The sequence below is a fragment of the Pleurodeles waltl genome, chromosome 5 (genome assembly GCF_031143425.1).
Source record: "Pleurodeles waltl isolate 20211129_DDA chromosome 5, aPleWal1.hap1.20221129, whole genome shotgun sequence".
NCBI classification, from domain to species: domain Eukaryota; kingdom Metazoa; phylum Chordata; class Amphibia; order Caudata; family Salamandridae; genus Pleurodeles; species Pleurodeles waltl.
The window spans coordinates 739358291-739373779 of record NC_090444.1 but is presented as its reverse complement, the minus strand read 5'-3'; the positions used below and the strand labels follow the sequence as shown (position 1 = coordinate 739373779).

Sequence of the window (15489 nt, the reverse complement as noted above, 5' to 3'; positions counted from 1 at the left end):
ATAATGGTACACGGTTTTTCTAAACTGGCAATTGTGATGAAAAGTTACATATGAAAACATTGTCACAAACAGCGGTTTTTTCCTACTATTATTCAGTAGTAATTTATTTCATCAGTTAGTTTCTTTGGGAAAACCTTGACGGATATACAAATATGACACCTCACTGAGTTTGGAATGTTATCTACTTTTCAGAAACATATAGCTTTTCTGGATCACACATGGTTTTCACACTGGTTTGCATCACAAACTGGAAGTAAGTTGAAAACACAAACAATAGGAAAAATGGGCTACCTCTTTGAAAAATGTCAAAACTGTGGTAAAAATGTAGATTTTTTTTATTCAGCTCTGCATGTTCCTGAAAGCTGGGAAGATGGTAGCTATAGCACATCAAACCGTTCATTGATGACATTTTTATGAGAAACACCAGATACGTATATGCAGAGCACTTTTTTGTACTTTCCCAAAAACTCAAAATTTTGCTATATTTTGACTATTTTCTCACTCCCCTCCAGGAGAATACACAAACTTCAGGTACTTTCAGAATTCCCAGGATGTTGGAAAAAAAGACACAAATTGGTGTGGATAAAAAGTTACGAAGACCTAAGCGTGAACTACGTCAAACACCAAAAAAGGCTTACCACTGGGGGAAAAGGATAGAAGCAAAAGGGTTACAAAATACATACACTTCACTTGAGCACATGCAAACAAAAATATCCATTCAATCATATCAAATGCTAAAGTATAATAGTAACCAGACATTTTTCTTTATTATAGAGCGTGGGTGGTCTGTGGTGGTGTGAAGGTGATAGAACATCAGCATCACAGTAGAGCTATGACCATGTTCATGTCCTGTTCTACCACAAGGTCCAAATCCTTGTGATTCCCTCAATGGAATACCTTAGGCTAAGCATTTTCGGACCTTCGTTCTAATTTGAAAAACTCTATTTAGGAAGAGCCAGCAAATTGGCAAACACTGTAAAATGTGAGTCTCTGATTTACTTTAGTATATGTTGTGTTTATCAGTTATCTACACATTTCTTACCTTGACAAAAGGTGGCATTGATCCGCTTGTATCCTTGTGGACATTCCAGGGACTGTCCATAGTTTGGGTAACCTGCAAAGAAGGAAATATTTATTTAGGAGCTAAAGAAAAGGTGGCACAAATTCAACAAACTTGAGTCTAGATCAATGTCCAAGTCAATAAAAAATTCATATGACCTACATAATTATTGATGATAGAATACACAGAATAACACTAGAGCGCAGTGGTCTGTTTCTCCATGTCTCAGTGGGCATTTATTTGCATGGCTCTGTGTGCTCATTGATGAGTCCTGGCAATTCATTGCCCCATAATCTAGAAGTAGTGCATTGGGCACCATAAAATATATTTATTTTCTATTTGTTTCTAAACATGTGTGCTATTATTATTCCCATGTAATGTGCTGGATCGATAATCCTTTGCTAATCCAAGGAGATGTAAGTATTCAAACTGAGGGTTCAATTTGGAAGGTTTTACACATTGGAAAATGGGAATCAAGAATGGATGTGAGTCCTCTGGGATCACCCACTTAAGCATGCAATTGAGAGGGACTCTGGTTTTAGGCACGTATTGAGCCACTTACCTGACCCTCAACTTATTTGTCAGCCCATAGAACTGGATAAATGGCCCACATTTTAAGCTTTTCCATGAGAAGATTGTCTTGGGAGGCATTAGGTGGGGTGAAAATGTATCCATTTACATGAGAAATTCAAAAGGGGGAACAAAACAGCGAACATACCCCTCATTTACTGGACTATGTAAGTCCCTCCACTTCAAATGACTACACTGCATTATCCTCATATGAATACATTGTAGCTCTAGAAGATCCTCAGAGCCTTGGACTGCCATTGCATGTACTGTTATTCTGAAATTAGTGTTGGGCCCTGGCTTTACCATTAGCATGTGGTGTTTCAAAAAGCTTCTAGATTTACTGATGGTGGTTCCCTTTCATTGACATTAGGTGTCTGTATTTTCCTCATGATCTGGTAGCAAGTGGCCCCATGTGTGGCCCCAGTTCCACTAGAGATGTATGCAAATGGCCCATGGGCATGAAGCATGAGTATAGTTGTGTATCAATATCTTGTTTTGCTGGTCCACATGCTGGATGTTGTTGACAACCTATCAGATGTTCGGAGAGCCAGAAGTACCCCTAGCTTATGTCTGGAATTCATGAGTAAGCCAGGAATATAACAAGAGTAAATCACAATTATTAACAAACCAATTTTTCTGAATCAGTTCCTGTGTCTTTGCCCTCCTTTTTTACAGTCTATGCCCTTCTATGCTACACTACAGTCCTTCAATGATCAGGAATACGTTTCCAATTCTCATTTAGTGTGCCTTGTTTATGTATGTGTGTCCTAATATCTTGTCTATAGTGTTCCTGTCCCACAACTGAGTTTTCCCTACCTCTCATGACCATATCCCTTCTTTGTTTCCTGTTTCCAACTCTGCTTTCTCTCTCACCACCATCTGGATCTCTGCCTTACTGTGTATGACCCACCATCCCTTATGCCTTATGTCTAGGCTCTCCCCTCTCTCTAGCAATATCTATGCCTCTGTGTATGTGTGTGTGTCTTCCAATCTCTGTATGGCTCTGTTTGTGAACGTCACTTTCAAATTAATCATCTTTTTGTTCCAAAGGTTTTACCTTTTGTATGTTTATCTCTGCCCTCCCTCACTGCTAATGTGTCCTTGTATTGCATTATCTTTGCCTCTTTCTGGGACAGTCAGCTTGTCTATCCGAGAATGTCTCTGTTATTGAATCTTCACCTTGTGTATATGACTTGCCATTCTTACTGTGCATTTGTAGTTTTCTCCATTTCCATGTGACCCAATCCTGTCTCTTTTTTTGTGACTGCTTCATCTTCCACCTCGTCAGTATGCTTAAGTGATCCTGTACAGGTGTCTGAATCTTTCAGTTACTATATCTGTGCTCCTCTATCTCCCATCCTGTGTTTCCCATGTCCTCCGGTCTGTCTTTCTGTTACTGTGACTTTTAAGTCAAGACATAAGGTCTGCTTATTAAAGTTCATAACCATGTCTTCCAGGTCATGTCTTTGTTTCTTTTTGTATACTTGGCAATTCTCAATACATTGCTCTTGTTTTCAGTCTCCTATGCTACTAAGTCTCTTTGGTGTTCCTTCCTGATTACCCAGTACAAGACAACATGATGCTGCCTCAGTGCCTCCCTTTCCATGTGCCTCCGGTTTTGCCCTTGCTATCCTATCCCTATTTCTTTACCTTCTTACCTATCTTTGTTTTTCTCTATATCTGTCTTTGTAGCTCCATGCCCCAGATTGCATGTCACCTAATGTGTATCTTCCTGTCCCAGACTTCATTTTCCTTTCCCTGAGCATTCCTGTTTTTGTCTCTGTTGCCTCCTGGTCTCCTTTAGTTTTCCTGTCCCCAAATTTGTACTTTCTCTGATTGTGCATACCCTGAGCCCTCCAGACATTAGGTGCCATGCTTGATGCTCACTTATGATAGTGTAACAAACTCTCTGCACTATTTCTCCATATTACTCCCCTGATAATGCTGGGTGTGTCTGAATTTCCATTCTACATTATTGATAGATACATAGACGTTTGAGTGTTCCCCTGACAGAAGTGAGTGAAACAAGCATTTGAAATGCAATGGGTCTCGCATTTGTGAGAGTTAGAGCTAGTGGCATTGCAAATGACAATGTCTTTGACCTGTGTGTTTTTGTTTGGAGTGTAGCAGATGTATGCCAGGTGCTACAGCAACCCTCCCAGGCCTGTCGTTGCAGGAGAGAGGACACAATAAGGCAATACCATCTTGGGAGTGTTTTTGCCTCATTCCTACAGGTTGGCAGTATTACCCTAGAGATGAACCCTTTCTAGTGTGTTTACTTTAACTTTTATATCACCAAACAAGCCACAAAGAGGCAACTTTGTGGCATTTAACCCGATGGAGGAGAGGGTCAAAAGAGTTAGGAGCAATGAAAAAGGGGCAGCTATTTATTTCTCTGTGTTCAACTTTTAAAGGAAATATTCTTCTATATTGGCAATACCAGCCTAACTTTTAAAAACATTGACTGTATACAAAGATAATAACAGAAGAGGCAGCAAATGAATTATAACAATTTTGTTAAGAATTGCACCTGCTTTGAAGCACTATGAAAGACAGAACCTTTATTACAAAGAGCTATATAAAAAAATGAGTTATTCCCAGACTGGTCCAACACGCAAGAGACATAGAACCCTAGGGGAGAAGATGTGGTGTAAGGACAGAGCTGCCGACTTTGGAGCTGTGGAACAGGGTTCGTGTCTCAGTACTGGCTCAACATCCTGTGATTCTGGGCAAATCACATTATCTCCCCTTGCTACTAAAAATTAATATGCAATGTAACCGGTGCTCTTGTAAAGCACTGTAAATACCATTGTACTGAGTTTGAGATAGCTGAACTCTTTTTGAAGAGGCACAATTTACATCCAAAGGCTAGATGTTTTTTGCTATCAAACTTGAGGTTATGACGTGCATGGGCCTGGAGTCATGACTCCTTTTCAACCACTTTGGAGACAACACCTTTCGCCATCTTCTTGCCCAGAACTAACCTATGTGCTTGGTTGTTGACCCTCCAGAGGTTATCAAGAGCACGTGATATCACCTAGTGTTAAGCTGTAGTCAATACAGTTGGTTAATGCATCCATTGTAGAGGTCTTAACAGAACAAGAATGTCAAATATTACAATCCTGACATAGCTTTTTCACCCCTTCATCTTTGCAAGGTCAATGCAAATGAATTATAGCCTTTTTGTTAAGAATGGCACATGCGTTGCAGCGCTATGAAATGGCAGAACCTGTGTTAGGAAGCGCTACATGTTAAAAAAAATATATAGCTATTCCCTGCTTGCCTTAACATGCACCAAACAAAGATCCCTGGGGGAGAGTATGTGTGGTCAGGGCCAGAGCTGCCAACTTTGGAGCTCAGGAGCACAGTTTGAGTCTCAGCACCGGCTCAATATCTTGTGATTCTGGGCAATCAATTAATCTCCCCTCGCTACCAAAGGGAATGTGTTCTTGTGTAATGTAACCGGGACTCATGTAAAGCGCTGTAATACCTTTGTATTGAGTTTGCGCCAACTGAACTCTATTTGAAGAGGTTAAAAAAGGCCAGATGGTTTTTGCTATCAAGCTTGAGGCTGTGAAATGTTTGGGTCTGGAGTCACAACTCCCTTTCCACCATTCTGGAAACAACACCTTTCGACATCTTCTAGCCTAGAACTCACCTATGTGCTTGGTTGGTGATCCTCAACCGGTTATCAAGAGCACATGCTATCGCCTAGTATTAAGCTCTACTCAAGTCAGTTGTTTAATGCACCCGCTGCAGAGGTCTTGACAGAACGAATGTCACCTATTAGAAGCCTGGGATAGGGAGAGGATGTGGCGTAATGGCCAGAGCTGCTGATTTTGGAGGTGGGGAACACGGTTTAAATCTCAGCACAGGCTCAACATCCTGTGATCCTGGGAAAATCACTTAGGGGGTCATTCCTAGATTGGTGGGCGGCGGTCGCCGCCCACCAAGCGGGAACCACCAGAAGACCGTACCGCGGTCAAAAGACCGTGGCGGTCATTCTGAGTTTCCCGCTGGGCTGGCGGGTGACCGCCAGAAGGCCGCCCGCCCGCCCAGCAGGAAACCCCCTTCCACGAGGATGCCGGCTCCGAATGGAGCCGGCGGAGTGGAAGGGGTGCGACGGGTGCAGTTGCACCCATCGCGATTTTCAGTGTCTGCCACGCAGACACTGAAAATCTATGTGGGGCCCTGTTAGGGGGCCCCTGCAGTGCCCATGCCAGTCGCATGGGCACTGCAGGGGCCCCCAGGGGCCCCACAACACCCGTTCCCGCCAGCCAGGTTCTGGCGGTGAAAACCGCCAGAACCAGGCTGGCGGGAAGGCGGTCGGAATCCACATGGCGGCGCTGCTTGCAGCGCCGCCGTGGAGGATTCCCTGGGGCAGCGGGAAGCCGGCGGGAAACCGCCGGCTTCCCTTTTCTGAACGCGGCGGTCAGAATGCCCCCGGAAGCACCGCCAGCCTGTTGGCGGTGCTTCCTCCGTCACCTACCCTGGCGGTCAAAGACCGCCAGGGTAGGAATGACCCCCTTAATCTCTCCTTGCTACCAAAAATTAATGTGTTCTTGTGTAATGTAACTGGTGCTCATGTAAAGCCCTCTAATAAACATGTATCACGTTTGTGCTATATAAAATTGCAAAGAAACAGCAAGATGCCCAAAACCAAGGAAGCAGATTAAACAACATACCATAGCGAGGAAAAAAATATATATATATAGTGCACCACACTAAGGTATCTTGCTGATTGCGGAATAATCCATGTAATAGGGTCAGTCTTCAAGGTGGTAACAAAACAGCCTCAGGGTGGGATGAACAAATTATTTACCAATTACATCAAGGGATTTTTGAAAGGCAGGCCCAGGAACAAATTAAAGTGATGGGCATGGTTAAAGCCCAAAGAACAGATTACAACATGTTGAGGAAAGCAGCGCTTGCACGCTGCTATGCTCGACCTAAAAAGGAAAATGTCATACCCGACAGCCTTAGGGTGGTCATCCCCCAACTTTTTGCCTGCTTCCCTCCATTTTTCTGACACTGTTTTTGCTGGTTTTAGGACTCTGCACACTTTACCACTGCTAACCAGTGCTAAAGTGCATATGTTCACTCCCTTAAAACATGGTAACTGGTTCATACCCAACTGGCATATCTGATCTACTTGTAAGTCCCTAGTAAAGTGCACTACATGTCCCCAGGGCCTTTAGATTAAATTCTACTAGTGGGCCTGTAGCACTGGTTGTGCCACCCACATAAGTAGCCCCTTAAACTCCCCTTTTTCTGCATATAAGTCACCCCTAAGGCAGGCCCTAGGTAAACCATAGGGCAGGGTGCTGTGTAAGTAAAAGGCAGGACATATACCTATGTGTTTTATATGTCCTGGTAGTGGAAAACTCCTAAATTCGTTTTCCACTACTGTGAGGCATTCTCCTTTCATAGGCGAACATTAGGGCTACCCTTATAGACTTGTTGAGTGGTAGATTCTGATCAGAAAGGGGTAAACAGGTCATGTTTAGTATGGACAGAATGGTAATATAAAATCCTGCTTATTGGTGAGGTTGAATTTTATACTACTATTTTAGAAATGGCACTTTTAGAAAGTGAGCATTACTCTGCACTTAAAATCCATCTAAGCCTTACAGCCTGTCTCCAATCCACGTCTGGGTTGGGCTGGTTGACAGATCCCTTGTGCATACTGAATGGGTCTTCCCGGGTTGGAAGGGTGGAGGGGCCTGACACTTACATTTCAGAGGCTAGTGGCCAGCCCTCACCCAATGGACTGCCAAGCCCCCTACTGGGACCCTGGCAGAAAGACCTCTACTGAAATGGGACCATGTGAACTTCAAAACCACTCTTTGAAGTCTCCCCCCACCAACTTAGACACTTCCTGGGACAGACACTCTGAACCAGATCCTGCAACCTGCCAGGGGGAAATGCCTGGCTGCCCAAAGGACTCACCTGGACTGCTTTGCTGTGAAGGACTGTGCCTTGCTGTTGCCCTGTTGCCTTGCTGGCCTCTGTCTTTGCTGAGAAGTGCTCTCCAAGGGCTTGGATTGAACTTGCCTCCTGTTCCTGAAGTCTCAGGGCCAAAAAGACTTCTACTCTTCAAGGATACACCTTGTGTGGCGAAAATCGACGCACTGCCTGACAGAAACGGCACACAGCCAGCCCAGCGGTGAAAGAATCGCCACATCGCCAAACCAGAACAACGCAGCACGGCTCCCCCAGTGGAGATCAACACAGCGCATGCGTTGCGACCGGAACTGCGACGCACAGCCATACCAGATCGCTGGAATGATGCAGACCGACTTCCTGCGTGAGGAATCGACACAGTGCCCAATGTGCAACAGAAACTCTGATGCATCGCCATAACAGATCGATGCAACACCTGTGACTTTGTCCCACATGCCCAGGATCTCTACATATCGTCCCTGAGCGTCAAAAGACCCTGCATTGCACTGAGGATCCAAGACTGCGCCCCAGAAATCGATGAAAAGCCCTTGCAGCGTGGGAAGAAGCGACGCATTGTCTGTGCACGTCAGGAAATCCGACGCACACCTGCCTTTTTCAATGCATCTCCTCATCTGTGGTCTTCGTGGGTGTAATTTTAACACAAACCAGGTACTTTGTGCACAAAAAAGAGACAATTGTTGATTTTTAAAGACTTAAGACTCTTCTCATCATTGCAAAAGTTAAATTTCAACTTGTGCTTATCAAATGTTGATCATTCTGACCTTTAAATACTCAGATAAATATCTTATATTTTTCTAAACCTGTGTGGTGTATTTTTGAGGTGTTTTCACTGTGTTATTGCAGGATTTATTGCACAAATACTTAACACATTGCCTTCTACGGTAAGCCTGACTGCTCAGTGCCAAGCTACCAGAGGGTGGGCATAAAATAATTTGGATTGTGTTTGATTTACCCTGACTAGGATTGTGGTCCGTACTTGGACAAGGGTGTATACCTCTGCCAACTAGAGACCCCATTTCTAACAGGAAAGCAGAACTGTCACCTGGTCCGCTCGCAGACAGTGTGAAGCAATTGTGCAAGCATTTGGTGAATGCTTCATTCTTTGAACAACACACATTTTTCTTATACACTTTTACTCCAGTCTGGTCAGCAACCTGACAGTTAAAACATGTGGCTAAAATTAAATATGCAGCCTCTAACTGTACCATTTTTATATCTCTGTTTTAAAACTTGCCTATTCACTTTATTAGCACATAGCAGTTGAGAAGCTGACTCTTGTCGGTCGCTTTGTTAATCTTGCCTTCACTAGCATGAACTGTAGAGCTAGTTTACGCACTATTTTATGCCATAAAACTTTTCAATATTGGGGACACTTTTAATATGTAATGTAAAATGAAAAATGGGCTGCCTGTCTAACGTGACACACTTGATCATATGCATGACTGTGAATGTGAGCGATTAAAGAGAGAAAGAAAAACAACAATAGAAAAATTAGCTAGTGAGAGCCAAAGGCGAGAGAATGAAAGTGAGAAAGAAAGGTCCAGAAAAAGAAATACTGTGGGGTGTTAGAAAACAAAACTAAGATAGAGAAAGGTTTAAAAAGATAAAAAAAATAAACAAAGTAAAAAGAGGGTTGCCTGCTGCGAACTCATGCATTCTTAAGTGCACTGTGTAAAAATGGTCTACTGGGTTCATTAATATACTTACTATTAGGGTAAGCACTATAAGAAATACAGTGAGTTGTAAGCATTAACAATACTGATTCCATTACAAACATTGTGTTCTTGTGCAAAACATAACAATTTGTGGCCATTTATAATGGTATCGGAATGCTCCTTTATTAAATGGAACTCCAAGCAAAAGAATGAAAGCAAGAATGGTGATTTTATTTTGTGGGCAATGTACTCAAAAATATTTGCAGACAGTTTTGCTAAAATGTTGTACAATTTGTTTGCTTTCAAAATAAAATCTGCCCAAAAATATTTTGTGACTTGACAAAAATAAGGACAAAGAAAGTTATAATAAACAATAGAGCATTGTTTTACAGATAACTTTAAATACAAGCGTCAAAAGAACGAAAGTTACATTTCGCACATCTTAAATAGCAAATCCTAAGAAATCACTATTTAGGAAACGCAAAATGGAATGTAAGAAAATTGTGATTTCCTAATAGCAATTCCTACAGAGTCACAATCGCTATTAGAAAATATGTATTTAAGAAATGCACAACCATTCCTACCTACGGGTCATGGCCATCACGTAGTACCATGTCAAGTGACTATTTAAAGGGCAACATCCCTTCTCTCACCAACTAATTAAGGAACAATTAGACCACATTCAGTATTGTCTACTACTAACTGTCAATTCCATCCATTTTCTCCTAAGTTCATTTCAACCTCTTTTTCTGCTTTCTAGTACAGTACTTGACTAATATTAAATAAATAAATATAAAGAGAAAAACAGACAATGGTTAAAAAGAAGTACAAAAACAGGAGCAACTTTAATTTCCTTCATCACTTCTGCTAAGTCGTAAAATACTGGATTCATATTTAGCACAAAGAACAGTCAAAAGCAGTAAAGCCGGGAACACATTTATATATATATATTATATATATATATATATATATATATAAATGCATATATTAAAACATACATATATATAGATGTATATATATGTGTATATATATATATATATATATATATATATATATATATATATATATATATATATATATATATATATATATATATATATAAAATTAATTTAAAAAACCAAAAGGTTATAGGGACGTTATAGTACGGTTCAAATTTTACTCGCATAAAACCATTCAAGAAATTCAGCAATTAAGTATGGTTAACTCAAGTAACTGTAACTTGTGCCCTAAGGTAACTATAATTCATGCCCCTGCCATGCACAGTTTTCTCCTCAATAATTTTACTGCAAATATTGCAGAGATGTAATCAATGATGTCATAGAAGATGGTATGAGTGATGTAATATGTGGGGTAATTAGCAGTGCATGGCAAGGGCGCAAGTTTTAGTTACCTTAGGGCATGAATTATAGTTACTTGAGATAACAATATCTGTTGAATTTCTATGGTTTTGTGCATGTAAAATGTGAACCTAACTATAACATCCCTGTACACTTTAGTTTTACCAAATGAATTTCTATTTTTTTTATTCTATTTCCTAACTATAACACCACTATTAACCTTTGTTTTTTCAGTGAATTTCTATGGTTTTGCTAACATTAGGTAATACTTAATTGCTTCATGTTAATCCAACCACCGCTGTGCATGACCTTTGGCTGTGCAAAGCAAGGGCTGGCTACAGGGCCTGCAGTCAACCCCTATAGGCACCTAACCCCACGCCACGCATGGCCTTTGGTAGTGCGTTGCAGGAGCTGGCCGCAAGGCCTGATCAGCGGTCAGGCCCTGCTGCCAACTTGTATAGGGCCTCCCTCCGTGCCTAATCTGGGCCCCTGGGCATGGGCCAATTATTGAAAGAGGGAGGGGGTCACGTTGCCCCCCACCCTGTGCCTGCCCAATAATTTTAAGGCAAAGACAGGCCAGGCAGTCCCCCTCCCCAGGCTGATTTTGGCCCCAGGAACCCCATTCCCTAGGGTCCGGTTAACTATCAGAAGGGGTGGAGGGTCATATGGGCCCCCTCCCGTGGGCTGATTTTGGCCTTTGGAGACACCAGATCCCCAGGGACAGGCCAATTATTAAAAGGGGGAGGGGCCATGCTGCCCCCTTCCATGGGTCGATTTTGGCCCCAGGACCCAACCCCCCAGGACCTGGCTATTATTTAGAGGAGAGAGGGCTGCGGTGCCCCCTCGCAGGGCCATCTTCAGCTGAGGGGACCCCATTACCCTGGGTCCAGGCACTTGTTCCTGGGTGCCCTGGCCAAGCACATTTTGTTTGTCAAAGATTTTACTGCAACTATTACATTGATATTATCAATTATGTAACCAAATATGTCATGAGTGCTGTAATTTGTGGGGTAATTAGCAGTGCAGGGCGAGAACGCAAGTTATAGTTACCTTAGGGAACGAGCTACAGTTACTTGAGATAACTCTAATTATAAAAGATGAATTTCTGTGGTTTTGTACGTTTTAAATGTGAACCTAACTATAATGTCCCTGTAACCTTTCATTTTTTAAGTGAATTTCTATGTTTTTTTTAATTCTATTTCCTAACTATAAGTTCCCGTAAGCTTTGATTTTTTCAGTGAATTTCTATGTTTTTTAACATATAGTAACTTTCATTACTGTACGTTAATCCAACCACCCCCGTGCACAGCCCTCAGCCATGTGCTGTGGCAGTTCAGGTCCTGAGGCCAACCCCATATAAGCGCCAAACCTCGCACTGTGCATGGCCTTTGCCTGAGTGGTAAGGGTTGCCTGCAAGTCCTGGGCTGCAGCCAGACCCTGCAGCCAACCCCCATAACCACTCAACCCTATACTGCACATAGCCCTTTGGCCGTGTGGGGTGGGAGCTGGCTGCAGCCTGTCTCCCTGGGTATGAGAAATCGTGTGAGAGAGTTTATCTGGGGATGAGAGTGGCTCTCAGAGTCTCTGTCTGGGTGTGAGAGTGTGTGCATCAGAGTCTTAGTAGGTGAGTCAGTGCGTGCGCAGGTCTGTGAGTGGGTGCAAGAGGGTGTCAGTGGGTCTGTGAGTGGGTGTGTGAGTGTCTGAGTGAGTCTGTGAGTGGATGTGTGAGGATCTGAGTGGGGCTGTGAGTGGGTGCATGACAGTCTGAGTGGATCTGTGAGTAGGTGCATGAGTGTTTGAGTGGGAGAAAGAGATTGAAAGAAAGAGAGAGAGAGAGAGAGAGAGAGAGAGAGGGAAGGAGGGGGAGAAAGATAGAGAGTTTTTAAGACTTTGATGGATGATATAGTTTAAAAAGAGTGAGAGCACCCTTCAATATAAACCTTAATCTTTTGAAGTGTAAAAGAAATTAAAGGATGGAAATGATCATGGACACATCTGGAGTAGAACCCTCAACTCTTAGTGTGAGGGTCTGGGACCTTAGCCATTAGGTCATAGGTGACTCCTTACTGTGCTTTGTCCAGACATAACTAGGTCATTCAGCACACACATGTCAAGAGCAAAAAGACATGAATGTTCGTTACTAGGAACGTTTAACAGTATACACTGACCAACTGTCTTGAGATACTAGGCTTTGAACCATCATCCTACTGAGTGACATTCCAAGAGCTTTACCAGTAGGTCAGAAGAAACTCTGTTCTACTTTGCATCAAAACCTAATTATAGCATTCTAACCACAGATCTTGCTAGACTGACTCTTTAAAGAAGTCATTGCATGGGGAGACCATGGAATGGCAATCTCTTTCTCTCTCTCTCATCCCATTTTGGGATGGAAGAGAGAGAGAGAGAGAGAGAGAGAGAGAGAGAAATAGAGAGAGAGAGAGAGAGAGAGAGAGAGAGAGAGAGAGAGAGAGAGAAGAGAGAGAGAGAGTGTGACAGGACCCAGGGGGAGGTTCAAGGCCCCAGGGTCCTAGCCTGCTCCCCGCATCCTGCAGGAGCCGGGTTTGCTCCTAGAAGCAGGAAGCTGCTTTGAATAGCTTCATGCTTGTGGGAGCAATGTTTTCATCTGTCTTGGAAGACAAATACAAACTTTGCTTTCTGGCAGGGGGAGCTGTTTGACAGCTCCCGCTGTCAGAAAGAGGATTTAGGTCCATATTTATTTTTCAATTGCACCAAATTTGTGACTTTTTTTAATGCAAATTATGCATGAACCTAACTCCATATTTATATTTTGATGTTAAACACGTCTAGCGTCAAAATATAGGAGTTGGCACAATTTTTTGGATGTGTGCACCTACCTTGTGTTAATGAGATGCAAGGTAGGCACCCCATCTACAAAATGGTGCTATCCTCATAGCCCCATATTTATCCCCCATGCTAAAATGACGGACGGGTGGGAGGAGGGGCTAAATAATGACGCAAAGCTTGCCCATTTAGCGCCTGGGTCAGGGATTTTGTATCCCTTTCTCAGCCCGTCTTGTAAGCAGTAAAAACAGCACGAGCGCAAGTCCCGTTCAAGACCACGGACAGCCAGGATAACTCTGCACCCAGACCCCAAGGGACAGGAGGAAGTGAACTGACTGCTGTGGCCTAATACCAGGACTCACACAACCTTAACCATGCAAGGGTTCCCCACAGCTCTACCTTCAAGTGGTTCTTTTCACCAGTGGCTCCCTGCCATTGACTTCAATGAGAGTCCCGTTCAGCACTATGGACAGCCACGACAACTCTGCTCCTGGACGCCACACCCAGGTAAAACTGGACTGACTGTTGTGGTCTGGTCCTAGGGACTGCACAACCTTAACCCCAAAAGGGTTCCACACAACTCACTTTTTAAGTAAGTTTTTGCAACCAGTGATATTTATTTCATAGACTTTGATTCAACTTTAAATGCAAGTTCTGCTGCAATTTAATATTGCTTCTAAAATCTATAATTCCAGTTATACTGATTCAATTCTGTTCCTTTAGGTGTCTAAATTAAGATCAAAATCTGCTCTATTTTTATAAATTGGTGTCAGTTTTTTTTCGTGTCAATTACCTATTGTCAATGTTGGTGCTCTGAAATGCTTAACATATGTTCCTCTAAGTAAAGCCTGACTGCCCGTTGCCACACTACCAGGGCGGGGATAAGGATTTACTGGTGTGAATCCAATGACCATCTTTGGGGTATTGTGGGTGTATTACATGGTGAGGACTTACCCCCACGCAACATAATACTCCGCTTTCCGACAGATATGAACTGAGAGGAAAAGAAAAAGTGAAAAAAGACAGATCTTGTTCAGAAACTAATTAGTGGTGTGAAACAGACAACCTCGTCTGAAAACGTAAGTCAAAGTTTATCCACTGTGGCACCTCCATGAATATATCTCAGGAATGAGTCAACAGCAGGAATAAAGCGCGAATGTCATCGTATTAATCCTCTGCATGACTCACTGCTGAGAGCTTTGACAGTTCCCAGAGTGAGTCACTTTACACAACTTTGTACAGTAAGAAATGCGTCACTTGGAAAATGCATGTTAGGCCAATTGCCTCCAGGTTTGTTTACATTGACTGCACAATTTACTGCTTTCTTATTCAGAGTTAAATATGAACTGGATGGCGTGTCTGGTGGGCGAAGGAAGAAGAATGAAGAGAATCTAGAATAATGTTGCCAGGGGGTATTATCTGAGGAGGCGGTGGGAGGTTGGAAAGGAAGTAAGACAGATCTGATTTTCATTACAAAACTTTAGATCCCTGTTAAATAAGTATCAGAGCACAAAGCCTTGCCAAACGTACTGCTGTAAAAGACCATTTTATGTGCATAGTGACATTATGGTTGCCCGTGATTTATACTGCCTATATAGCCACACACCTGATCCTAGAGCCATCAAGTGGCACATCCACAGAAACGTTTGTAGAAAAGGTTTAACAATTTAAGTAAGTACCATTCAAAGTGCAGCTCAAACTGTCATTCCACGGCGCTATTCCTCAGTATATGGCTCAAGAATATGGGTCCAGCCCAGGTAGCAAGCTCAGTGGGTCGGTGCCTGGTCGTACAGATTCTCAAAGGGAATGTGGACGAGGCTAATGGTCCAGGCCAGCAGAGGACCATAAAGAGCGCCATGTTGACGCCTGAAACTGCAAATGCGGCCCTTTTGCTGCAAGGGAGCGCTACAGCTAAAAAATGCACATTTTGTTTTTATGTGTTCATGTTTCCCATGGTTTATTCTTACATGGATCCACATTCCGGGAAAAAATACCGAAGAGTGTCCGTTCGCAAAGAAAACCACGAGCAAACTACTGAGATTTGGCCACATAAACTGACAAAAGTGCTGGTTTGGACGGGAGACTAGTAGAGTTTATGGAA

At 42.8% G+C, this 15489-nt stretch overlaps 1 protein-coding gene across 2 annotated transcripts in view; it reads right to left on the bottom strand.

The window, feature by feature from the left end:
- The window catches only part of LTBP1 (latent transforming growth factor beta binding protein 1), a 1022847-nt gene that overhangs the window by 440168 nt on the left and 567190 nt on the right, over positions 1-15489 (bottom strand). For both annotated transcript variants that reach the window (XM_069234696.1, XM_069234697.1), the window contains exon 9: positions 1043-1114. In XM_069234696.1, the coding sequence (XP_069090797.1) occupies positions 1043-1114 (72 nt within the window). The remainder of the gene's footprint in view (positions 1-1042; positions 1115-15489) is intronic.